The sequence below is a fragment of the Nicotiana attenuata genome, chromosome 2, assembly GCF_001879085.1.
Source record: "Nicotiana attenuata strain UT chromosome 2, NIATTr2, whole genome shotgun sequence".
Taxonomy (NCBI): domain Eukaryota; kingdom Viridiplantae; phylum Streptophyta; class Magnoliopsida; order Solanales; family Solanaceae; genus Nicotiana; species Nicotiana attenuata.
The window spans coordinates 28,981,203-28,994,115 of record NC_031990.1 but is presented as its reverse complement, the minus strand read 5'-3'; the positions used below and the strand labels follow the sequence as shown (position 1 = coordinate 28,994,115).

Sequence of the window (12,913 nt, the reverse complement as noted above, 5' to 3'; positions counted from 1 at the left end):
AATAATACACTAATGACGTGGAGTTCATCTAATTATACACTAATACAGAATCGAGTATCAAATTTCAAAAGATGCGTATGGTAGTTTGGGATATCAAAGGAATAAAAACCATCTTGCCATTATAGATGGACTACTAAAATAAACCTTACTTTGTTTATGTAGCTTTTGGACGTGATTAAATAAATAACTACTTGAGCTAGACGTCAAAGGGGATGTAGCTCAAATGGTAGAGCGCTCGCTTTGCATGCGAGAGGCACGGGGTTCGATCCCCCGCATCTCCATTTTAGGATCCTATCCTCATCTTCGAAAATCGAGAACCCCATGTGTTTTCCTGGAATAAATTTTAAAAGACTTTCCCACAGAAACATGTCCTGTATAGGCTATGCGACATATAAGCAAAAAAAATTGGATATGGTCACAATTAGGAAAAAAAATTGGATATGGCCAGTTTTTTCCTAAAAAGAAACCAAACCAAATAAGCCAATTTTACTTAATTAAAAATTGATTATTTTTAACATGAAATAAATTTTTGTACTTAGCAAAAAAAAACTATTAATTAAACTAGAATGTAAAGGCAAAGAATTAGATTATTATAATAGCAAAGAACTATACTAAAAATATAAATGACTAATATGTACCATAAAATTTTAGAAACATTATATAAAACTATACATATATATAAGTGTAATAATAAATTTAAATATTTACTTTATAGTCGATTTGGTTCGATTTTTTTCAGTTATTTTTTTATTAAAACCAAAACCAAATCAAATATGATCGATTTTTAAAATTCAAAATCAAAACCAATCCAAAACTAAAATGTATCGATTTTTTGGTCAATTTGGTTCGATTTTTCGAATTTTTATGAATAGTTGAATTAGCTAAGATGCAAGAAGCAACCTCTTATGTTGGAAATGAATTAGGGCGGTAGTGAAAATTTCAAGCACTGCACTTACATTTTCAATAGGCAAAACAAACGAACCTTATATTAAGAAATAAAATTACTTTTTTTCTCTTTTTTTGGTAGGGGTTTGTTAAACTTGGCCATTTCTCATATTACATGACTCTTATCAAAGGCATTATTACGGCAAAACAAAGCGAAATTTACTTCGCAGATCTTGAGGCGATAAATCATGGTCACAGCCAGATAAATTGCTATTACTGGTTGCTGAAATAACATATGGATTCTTGGCGACCCTATCAGATACCTCGAAAATTCTCTGGGGAATATTTGTCAAAAACTATTGCAAGTTCAATAGGCACCAAGTAAAAATTATGGGGGAAATAAAAGAGAACAAATAATAAAATGCAGAAGCTGCAAAGGTACATCCGAGGATACGACTTCAATTGATCAAATCGCACCACCTCATAGGAATATATAATACAAACCATTTCCAGTTAGCATAACAAAATTGTTTCTGAAGTAAACTATAACAACTTCAGCCTGACCCAGCCGATTCCATCAGCAAAATTGCATCAATCTTTTGGAGCACAATCACCTCAGCAACAGGGGAGGATCTGTTCTGACAGAACAAAAGTTCTAATCATATATTTAGCAAATTCCTGTTCACGCGTTCACTAATACAGCCTCCGGCAAGTGAACTACTGTCATTCCTACCATCATTTCAAATAGGTTAGTCAATAAAACACATCAAGCCTCAGCCTCTGCAGACATGTTACGTTGTCCTATCAGAACTTTGATACAGACAAAACTCAACTGTATCATGGGTTCCCTCCCTTTCTATAACAACCTATGTTCTACTCCACCGAACTAAGTGATGAAAGACAATTTATTTCCAAATCTCTACTCCAAAAATATAATAGTTTACCTCTACATCACAGCACACAAACATCAGAAGAGATGCAAAGCTTCGAATCAGCCCCACCACTGACTACACTTTCACCTTTCCACCAATCCGCACACAATACCTGTATTGACAAAGTAATGTTAGGAAATACTGATGTGGTAGAACAAATACGCTTAACCAGATCTTAGAAGGCAAAATTTAATACCTTGTCATTGTGAGTATCAATGACAGCAAGGGGCCACTGCAATAGAAATTGTTTCTCAGGAATGGAAATATAAGTGTTTTATAAAAGCCATACGAGTCAATATAGGGATGTTAAAAGTGCAGTACTAACCGCAGTTCTCAAGTCCCATAACATTACTTTCCCATCATAAGATGCAGAAACCAAGTGAAACCATGACTTTTCATGCCACTTGCAGGCAGATATCCAAGAACTGTGTGATGAGAACTGATAAACAGGAGCCGAAGTACCTGTTAAGTAAAAAATGAAAGTATTTCTTCATATATCAATGTATGCTGTAAGGTCCTCAATTACTTGGAAATTTACACAAAGAAAAGATATTTAAGCACAGAGAGACGGAGAGGTAAAGTTCAGGGTGTTTAAAAGTGCTTCTGTAAGTGGGACAGAAAAAAGAAACCTGGTTTGCGAGGATCCCATATCCTAAGAATGGGGTCAGAACCACCGGCAGCAATGAGGGCAGAACCTTCACCTCCAACATCAAGGCAATTAATGACTTTGTCGCAATACTGTTGAAGAGGAAGGTAGTCATTATCCATTACGTTTAGGAAAATAAAGTTTCAAGCTCCCAACCCAATAGACTCAAAAAGATACTATACATCTTGGCATTAAAAAGTTCGAAACCAGCAATTACTCATGATGGGACGGCATCTTTTTCTTCAAGATAGTTTAATTTTTAAAAATATGATTGTTGACTGCCGAAGAGAAATGTTATCTCTGACAGGAAGTGGAAGTAATATCACGAATAATAGCATATTTAAGTGCCACAACTTCCTCAAAATTTTATATATTCATATTTTGCAAGTTGGAAATCTATTTCGCCCGAGATGATTGACTGCCGAAGAGAAATGTTATCTCTGACAGGAAGTGGAAGTAATATCACGAATAATAGCATATTTAAGTGCCACAACTTCCTCAAAATTTTATATATTCATATTTTGCAAGTTGGAAATCTATTTCGCCCCCTCCAATCTAGATGTATGTAATTTTCGTAAGCCTACATGCATAGGGCAGTAGAGATGTGACTGGAAGAAAAGAAGGAAAGAGACGGTATGTCACCATGTTCAATGAATCCTTGCCCATCTCAACATCCCATCTTCTTATAGAGTGATCCCATGATGCTGAATACATTGTTTCATCTTGTGGCCACACCACGGAAGACACACATTGTGTATGTCCTACAAGTGTGGATTTAGCCTCCTCCTGTGAGCATAAGATGTGATAGATTTCTTGAGTACAATATTAAGATGACAAACATTAACATTATAAAAATTGAAGAGAAAACAATAGAAAAAGAAGAGAGAAAGAACAAAGATCAAACACCTCTCTGGTAGCCAAACACTAAAATATATCAGAAATAAATTTTCGACATTATTTTGGCCCCTTCATTTGCATTGATAAACATTGTCATTTGAGGAAATCAGAAGCTTTTTGTCTTCCACAAAAAGTACACAAGATCTCGCTAATAACTATCAGTTGTCAATGAGATGTAACATAGAAAGTCAGATGACACATTTGACTGGCACAAAATTGTTGCTGGAACAACTTAGAGAAGAAGAATAAAATAGCGACAGAGGTGGTAAATAAGGAAAAAGGGAGGACGATAGGTGGGGGGAAGGAAGAAGAATAAATAGCAACACAAAGTTGGAGGCACTGCAGGAAGATGGGTGAGACAATGGATAGGTGTGGCATATAACATCCATATAACAGGTAGGATGGAGAAGGAGTAGGGTTCAGCGAAGAAGAGGTTTTGCCAAAAAGTAAAAGTACATTGTTAGTTACGTGTAGTTGTGGATGCCTTGCACTGGAAAGTTTTCAAAACCAAAATAGTAACTGCTGCCGTAAACTATTTTTCCTCCTCTTTCAATGACTTTAAGAACAGACACATCATCCTTTTCTATTTGGATAAGGTAGAACAGACACATTATCCTTATTAAACAGGTCATGGATTTTAATCACTATGCTGCATGAAATAGATGTATTTTTCAGTCTTTAAACTAGACAGTTAGAAGAAACATAGTCATACTTCTACTTGAGGATCTTCCTCTTTGGCATCCTTTTTCCTTTTCTTGACTGAAACTACATCACCTGTATCTGAGCCACTTGCTTGCCACAAAGCTATTTGGCAATCCCAAGACCCTGAACACACCTGTCAACACAATAAATGCTGGGGAGTCAGTAAAGTTCTTAGAACTAATTTCATAGTTAAAAAGCTTCAAATGATCAATTAAGTGAAGAGATGCACGACCATATCTCCAGTGGGGTTTGCTGCAACACTTTGGACAGAAGCATTATGTCCATGTAAAATCTTAAAGGCTCTAATCCTCTTTAGCTGATCCGAAGACTCATCTGCATCAAACTTTTAAGCCAAACAAATACTAATTAGTGGAAGATCACAAATTAGCAGTGAGTTATCAGTAGTGCAGACAGACCATGTACCTTCCAGAGCCGTAGTGTCCTATCTTTGGAGGCCGTGGCTACTATTTGATCAGCACCACTTTGAGCCACTAAAGAAAATAAATGGTACAAAATAAAATAAACACAGATAGAACTGGGGAAAGCAATGAAGCACAGAAAAGTAGATATGCAGGAGCAGTTTAAACTATTTTTCAATACTGATTGTCATGCTGGTAAACTTTTTAGGTAGCCAGTGTGTTTCAGCATTGCAAGACAACTTAATAGAAGGGATATCAACAAGAAATATTAACGGAAAAAAGGAATATCAAACGCAGGTGATGTGGGTGTGAGGAGCATGATGCCCCAGATAAATGATAATGGCAGCAGAGAATAAAGCATAATGCTTGAAAACGAACAACTGAGGAGAAACCATCTCCCACTGATACCTCTTGGTGTGACAACACAAACAGAAGTAATTGCACCAGTATGGCCCTCCAATTGATGTGTACAAGATCCGGCAGCCTTCCATATTCTGATTAGCACCATCAAATGTTAGGTTGACACAACAACATAAAACAAACCAAGCCGATTTTTGAACCAAAAATACAATTAGAAAAGAATATACAATCAGCAGATTACCTTCCACAACCATCATAGCATCCAGTCAAAATAAACCTGTCAGATCACATATATGCACATCTTGTCAGTTAAGTCTATGGGAAGAAGACCATTGTTACAGAATTAACGGTAACATCAAATATTTTAGGACAATGAAGCACATGGAGGATGAAATTTAGCTACAAAACACTTGAACGAAAGCAGCAAAATGTAATCAGAAAATGTTTCCTCAGAAACCTAGTATGTAAGAGATATCTATGAGTGAAGTGAATGCAAAAGAGACCTGGAGTATAACCACACAGATCCAATAGCCAGAGACGTTGAATCGATCCATTTATCTTTATTATGCAGACTCGCTATTTTTTTTAATTTTATGGGGAGACAAAACCAACATTCTCATTCAGTAAACAAGTTCCTTTAGAAGAAACTCCCACCAAATCTCAAAAATATTAAACAAATGAAAGATATACAAGTTTGTGAAAACTGCAAGAAGCCAAGAACACACCAAAGATTCTAGAAAAACAAATTTCACACTCATGCTTACTGAGAATTAGAACCATCAACTGCACTGACCCAGTCGTCATGCAAAGATGGCTCTTCTTGTTTTCTTGGAGCCACAGCTTTAATGTACTCAATCTCTAATATTTTCTCCTGTAAAAGATATAGAAAACAGTTACACATAAAAGGAGGAGTATAAGAACTGCCGAATAACCGTATAACGACATAAGTAAAAAGTTTTGTTAAAAATCTCAATGGCTTGTGAGTGAAATAGGCCACTACCGGCTAGTGAAAGAGAGCATAAGAGAAACAACTGGGAAGGAACTTGAATTATAGAGTAGATACTTCTAGAACCTTCAGGTATGTATACCTTTTTGCAATCTTTAGCATTTCCGTGAAGAAAATGTTCACATTACACTACAATGTATACAATTTTGAAACAGAACTTTTAATACTTTGGAGTTGAGTAGGAGCAAAAGCACATAAGAGGAGAGAGTATATGTTTTACTTTTTCTACAATTTTGAGGCTCCAATAAGAGATACAATTGCAAACATAAAGAGAATAACACTCAGAAATAAAGCAAAATAACAATCCCACAAGCAGCAGCCAGTAGACGCTTTGTGGAATTAGAATTAGTCCATAGGGTACATTGAGCTAATCCAACTATTGGTACAAGTTCAGCTCAAGCACTTGCCTTTATCAATTTTATGACTGGCTATTCATCCTTTTCTAGAGGATCTTATAATCATTCGACATCAGTCATTATGCTGAGACAAATTGAAGGAACATACATTAAACAGAATGCACATTAAGGGAGCAACACAACAAAAACGCACTTCTGTTATGGTGTTTCAAATGTTTACATGAATGTATAGAGGTCATTCTATATTTTCTGTGGAGACAAGATTAACCAGCTTTCATTATCTTTTGATTTTTAAGTTGGTCTGAAGAGACAAAACAGTGCTACTGGAACTGCGATCACTCTAGCAGTCGAGAAGTCATTTCAAGAAGAAAAAAAAAACTTACAGCTGAAATGCCCTTGGCAAGGAGAAACTCTTCAAGTGACATGCGAACCAGTTCTCCATCAATGAGAAAATCAAAAGGCTCAGTATTCCATTCATCTTTCCCTGATAATAATCAAATGACAATCAGGTAAGCATACTAGTAAGAACATGATTGTAGGACCACCGAGCAGATAATACAGTGCTTATCCAGTATACATGAGATCAGGTCCTTTATTTAATTAAATATTAAACCATGACTCTTTTATCTCTAATACCAAATTTAGTTACAACATAAACAAATAATTACCTAAAAAAACATTTTAATAGAGCCATCTCTAAGGATAAAGTAGCTGAATTATGGCACCACTAACCCATAATAACAAAGCTCTAGAACACAAGCAATAACCTATTCAACATGTCAATGTACAATTTACAAGCTCGTACCTTAAGTAACTGAGATAAACCAATCGATTAAGCCAAACTGACAATTAAAATGAATTGTTTAGAATATTTACAACCGTAATGGGGAACCATCATTACCCACAACTACCATATCTCTGTAATTATAATTTATTTATCTAAACCAACAAAAAATGAACCATATTAACTCAAACTACATAAATCGACCAACAATCAATCAAATACACTTCAGTCCTAAACTAGTAGGGGAAAGCTATAAATTTTAGAAAATTTATACCGGGCAGAATAGTTAGAAGTTTTTACCAGCTTTAAGGAGGTTGTTGACAATGGAAGAGAGGCCGAAACGGGTGAGATTGGAGGGAATAGCAATGGAAGTAGTTGGGGCTTTAAATGGAGGCTTCAACTTCGTGACGAACCGGACCTGCACCCGCCGTGCTGCCTCTTCAACGTCCCCGTCAATATCCATTCCCGCCATTAATTCGTCAGAGTTACTCGGGGAAAGGTTGAGGATGCTAGGGTTTAACAGGTTGATTGGGGAAGTTGGCGGGTCGAGCTAGGGTTTAACGGAAATTCTGAAGTCTTGTTCATCTACTTTTGAATCTTTGATAAAAGGGTTGGGCCTCTTATTTGGTTTGGGCTTCATGTACTGTGTTGGTGTAGTGAGTCATACAATTTTTTCCTCATTTACGATATTTGAAACTTATTTATTAAAATATCTTCGTTTTGTATATTACTCGCCCTAAACAAGGATTGCTTACAATTTATATACAAGTCACTATTAGTGCCTTAAATAAGGGGATTCAGTTACTATATGAGTCAAAATCTTGCTGAGGAAGTTGGGCGTGGAAAGATCGTAAGGTGAAAAGACTGTGTTTCGATTTGGGCAGATAGGATGAGGTCGACCAAAGCCCAACAACGAGTAGTCGCCGAGCGAGCCGTAAAGGTCGAGGCCGAATAACGAAGAATAGGAATAGCGGCAAGTATAGTCTTGGAACTAGTGACAGGAATATTCTCCTGAATATTCCTTTTCTTGTACTTTTTAGGGTCTTTAGAGAATATCCCACATAAATAGAAAGAGAGAGAAGAAAGGGGGGGCACGTGAGATTGAATCTGAGAAAACTATTGTAAGAAGTGGACCATTGAGAGAAAATACAAAGTTTACCTTTCCATAGTGATTAATTTTATCGATTATCCTTCTTTTCCACTCACATGATCCAAGAAAGCATTACTCATATTCTTGTTTACTGCCATACTTCGTTGTCAGAAGGAAGAATCTTCCACATCATTTGATATTTGGGTGAATTGTTCTTTCTATTTACATTTATTGCCACTTCTCATATTTATTGCTCATTATTCATTCTTCATTTACTCCCTAAAGTGTGCATTTAATGACCGAATATACGAATATACGATTATGAGCATTTGGTAAACGGTGTCACCCAAACTTTAAACTAGATCTAGGAATTATTATGCCTGACTAGGATTCACCTTTCACCTCAGTTATCATAAAATTAGTTTAACAAAAAGTAGTATGTTATTTGGTCAAACAATTTGGCGCCGTCTGTGGGAAGTTTTTAGTCAAAATCATAGTCTTTCTAGATCTACAAAAACACAACAATAGCAAAGTGTAAAGTTTTCTTTCCCCTACTTGCATAATCTAACATGGCAGAAAATGGAGAAGAAAGACTAAAAGTAGTGGCAGGCCTCACTGCTAATCTCCTAAACACCATCAACGAAACTCACGGAGAGGACTAGGAGAACGTGACACCCAATGCCTCACCTGGGCGAAGTGACTTACCTCCCCATCGCAGCAGTGTTACCGTTTCTCATGGATAGGGAGCCCCTACGTCCACTACGGAAGAAGCACCACCAGCAGTAAAAAAATTACAAGAGGCATGGTTAATGAATACGCTGAAAATTATACTCGACAAACCCGCTCAAAGGGCGAGCAGAGAGGGTGTGCGAGTCGACGTCGCCACAACAACCAATAAGCAACACACCCAACCTACCTCGACAGGTATCACTCACTCTATTAATGATGCAGGTAACAACGCCCTCACTGCCATCCTTAGAAAGATGGAGGAAATGGAAAACGAAAACAAAGCACTCTGCGACCAAATGAGAGAGCATCAAGAAAGGGTAGATAAGATACTAGGTGCCCCAAAACTCCTACCAAAGCGGGACGCCGGCCGGTTTTTGGAACAACCGTATAGCGACGAGGCCGCACCGCATGCTATACCAAAAACTTTCAAAATGCTTCCATACTTGAAAATATATGATGATATGATGGGTTTTTCAATGTCTTTGCCTTATGCTTCTTATGTTTTGATGATCTAACAAACTTATTGTTAAGAACCAGATAGAGAACTTGACCCCTTTGGTACACATGTCAAATGAACAATGCCCAGTCCGATCTCCAGCAAATGAATGAACAACTACAAAGAGGAACACAACAGGGACCTGGTCCCTTAGGGTTCTCTGACAAAAGTACAAGTCAACTATACAGCTGGAACACAACTGCAGAAAGTGACTGTCTGCAACTGTACACGCGACAGTGCAGGAGACAGTGCAGGAGACAGTGCAGCAGTCACTTCTCATTGGGAAAAAGCGTGTACCAAGAATTGACATCACCATTGTGATGTCTTTTGTAGTATAACAACCTGGTGCAAGGCACAACATACTCACTTGTGCATTTAGTGATATTCTCTCAAGCATTAAAGTGTTGATCCAGCATTAAAGTCACTAGTGTGTCAAGAACAAGAAGACAACTCTACTAAAGGATCAGTTTCACAATGAGTCTATGTATATCCGTAGTTGAGTTGTAATCTTGTTATTGTAACTCCTATCTGGCTTTCTTAGAATCCGTGTTTTAGGAAACCCAAAAATCACAAACCCTCCAAGGTTGTGTTGTGACTAGAGTTAGTTATAAGTTAAAGTCTTTGTAACTAGAGAGTGATAAAATGGCTTGTGGTAAGAGTATCACAAGTTAGTTAAGTTGAAGTCTTTGTAATAGAGTCATTACAAAGTGGCTTGTAATAGCGAGATTACAAGTTAGTGAAGTTGAAAGCCTGCAAGTGTAGGTCGTGGTTTTTTGTCCCCTTGAGTGGGATTTTTCCACGTAAAAATCCCGTGTCTCTTTAACTTACTACTTCATAAGTACTCTTAGTAGAAACTCATAGAGGATCAGGTATTCTATAGTTTGGTGGACTCATGTAAGCTAACACGGTACGACAGACCTTGAGGACCACATCATCCATTACGTCACCGCAGTGAAAGGCAACGACCTCGCTAAGGAGAAAGTGCCATCTATATTGCTGAAGAAGTTTAGTGAAACCCTAACTAGGGGAGCATCAACATGGTACTCGCAACTGCCCGCACGGTCCATGCATGGGCCAAGGTGAATAACATATTCGCCATCAGGCAGTCACATGGCGAAGGGCTCAGGGATTTCCTTGCCCGGTTCAATAGAGTGAGAATGACCCTTCCAAATGTATCGGAGGGGATGACAGTAGCAGCTTTCCAAAACGGGCTGAACAGGAGCGGGTCGAGGGAAACCAAGAAACTATTGAGTAGGCTAATGAAGTACCCTCCCACCACGTGGGAAGAAATACATAACGCTTATTGAGCCGAGCTGAGAGCCGGAGAGGATGATCTCAACGGACCTACTCAACATCTGACCTCAGTCCAAATGGAATCTAGGAAAGACCGAAGAAACAAAAGCAAAAGGGATCTAGCGGGGTCACGACCTAATCGAGAAAGACATCAGCCCTAAATTAGAGGAACCTTCGTGCCACCCCCACGTCACGACGAAGGTCCATCCAGACCACGAACAGGAATCCACCGAAACGAAAAAGGTATGCCCCCTTGCTATCGACTCACAATTTTTGTGTTTCCCCCTCAGAAATAGTCTACGCATTGGAAAAGCTCGGCCCAAAGGTAAAATGGCCACAGAAGATGAAGTCCGACCCAAACACCAGAAAGTCAAACGCCCTCTGTGAATTCCACCAAGAACGGGGTCACAAGACCGAGGATGCATCGCCCTCAGATAGGAGGTCGTGAACATGCTTCACCAGCGGCACCTAAAAGAGTTGATGAGCGATCGAGGGAGGGCCAACTTTGCCCGAGGGCGAGAGCAACATCAGGGACCGCCCAAACCACCTTCCCTAGTTCAAACCATTCAAATGATAATCGGGGGAGGCGACGACGTATCTATCAACAATGTGAAGTTCACCACCACTCACAAGCTCAAGCGGTCAATCACCCACGAACAATATGATGAACTCGAAGAAAGTATCATCTTCAATAAGTCGGATACCCACAGTTTGGTCTTTCCTTACTATGATGCCCTTGTCATTGCTTTACGTGTTTTTTATAGTGATATAAGACGTATCATGGTCGATTATGGAAGCGGCGCGTGCATCATCCATCCCCGAGTTCTCACCCAAATGAAGCTCAAGGACAGGATAGTGCCACGTTGTATCACACTAACAGGTTTTAACAATGCAATCGAGCAGACATTTGGAGAAATCACGCTGCCCGTCCTGGCCGGCGGCGTCACCCTGGAGACTACATTCCACATCATGGACCAAGATACGGCGTACAACGCCATCATAGGCCGACCATGGATATACTCCATGAAAGTCGTCCCCTCCAATTTGTACCAAGTCATTAAATTTCCCACCCCTTGGGAGTATTCTGCATCCGGGGAGAGTAACGCACGGCCCGAGAATGCTACCGCATCGCCCAAGATTGCACGTACACCCTATCTCGGTGGTCACAACTTTTCCTTTAAGGAGTATCTTGCACAAACCCAAATTGTCGGGTAGACTGGCCAAGTGGGCCATAGAGCTGAGCGAGCACGATATAACCTATCAGCCGTGAACAACGAAAAAGTCGCAAGTTCTTGCCGACTTCGTCGCCAACTTCAGTGTGAAGATAACGTCCGAAGTCAGAAGGGAAACCGCCATTAGTTCTACAGAAGTACACGACCAATGGTTCTTGTACACCGACGGCGCTTCTAGCGCATCAAGATCTGGACTGGGACTCGTCCTTGAGGTCCCAACAGGCGAAGTGGTTCGCCAATCCATACGATGCCGTGATATGACTAACAACGAGGCCGTAATTGCAGGTTTAAAATTAGCACTCAGATACGGAGCACGGCGAGTCATCCTTCGATGCGACTCGTAACTCGTCGTCAATCAGGTCACGGGGACTTTCCAAATTAAAGAGCAATGGTTACAGAAATATTAGGCCGAGATTTACAAACTACTACCCGAGTTCGACGAGTTCCAGCTCGGTCAAATACCTCGAGCGCAGAACATCGAAGCGGATGGCCTCGCCAAATTGGCAGCGAACACCAAAAGCATAACTGGAGAGGGAGACGTGGTCAATCTCCTCCATTTGTCAAAATCGAGGTACGCACTATAAACCTAACTTGGGACTGGCATAATCGTATTATCTCATACCTGCAGGACAGAGTGCTCCCACCCGACAAAAAAGAAGCCAAAAAGCTTCAAATGCAGGCGGCCAGGTACAACGTCGTCAATAACGACTTGTAAAAAAGAACATTTGGTGGCCCCCTAGAAAAGTGCTTAGGCCAAATCAAACATGGAGCGTCCTCGAAGAAGTACACGAGGGCCACTGTGGATCCCACACCGGCAACCGAGCTCACGTCAGATGCCTCATACGGGCAGGCTACTATTGGCCCACGATGAAGAAAGAAGCCACCGACTTTGTCAAAAGGTACGAGCAATGCCAAAGATACGCCCACATAATTCACCAAGCGGGCGAACACCTTCATTCAGTCACTTCGCTATGGCCTTTCATCAAGTGGGGAATGGACATCGTTGGGCCCCTCTCGGTGAGACGAGGTAATGTCGATTTCTTTTAGTTTTGACTGATTATTTCTCCAAATGGGTAGAAGCAGGTG

General features: G+C 39.6%; 2 protein-coding genes and 1 non-coding gene across 5 annotated transcripts; 2 read left to right on the top strand and 1 right to left on the bottom strand.

Moving 5' to 3' along the window:
* Window positions 209-281, top strand: TRNAA-UGC. The gene has a single exon. It is a non-coding gene; the product is annotated as a tRNA-Ala (tRNA).
* Window positions 1,274-7,590, bottom strand: LOC109206266 (ribosome biogenesis protein WDR12 homolog). 3 transcript variants are annotated; one of them, XM_019369079.1, is made up of 14 exons: window positions 7,288-7,590; window positions 6,587-6,687; window positions 5,606-5,712; window positions 5,083-5,118; window positions 4,890-4,975; window positions 4,486-4,553; window positions 4,295-4,405; window positions 4,073-4,195; window positions 3,106-3,249; window positions 2,447-2,555; window positions 2,143-2,279; window positions 2,014-2,049; window positions 1,830-1,929; window positions 1,274-1,614 (listed from the first exon to the last, which is right to left on the bottom strand). In XM_019369079.1, exons 1-13 carry the CDS (start codon window positions 7,457-7,459, stop codon window positions 1,837-1,839), a joined length of 1,323 nt encoding a protein of 440 aa, XP_019224624.1. In that variant the 5' UTR covers window positions 7,460-7,590; the 3' UTR covers window positions 1,274-1,614; window positions 1,830-1,836. The 3 variants fall into 3 exon arrangements, with proteins under 3 accessions (XP_019224624.1, XP_019224628.1, XP_019224634.1); XM_019369083.1 differs by having other exon boundaries at window positions 1,274-1,523; XM_019369089.1 differs by having other exon boundaries at window positions 1,274-1,518.
* Window positions 11,046-11,810, top strand: LOC109217856. The gene has a single exon (XM_019382144.1). The coding sequence runs from the start codon at window positions 11,046-11,048 to the stop codon at window positions 11,808-11,810; it is 765 nt and encodes a 254-aa protein (XP_019237689.1).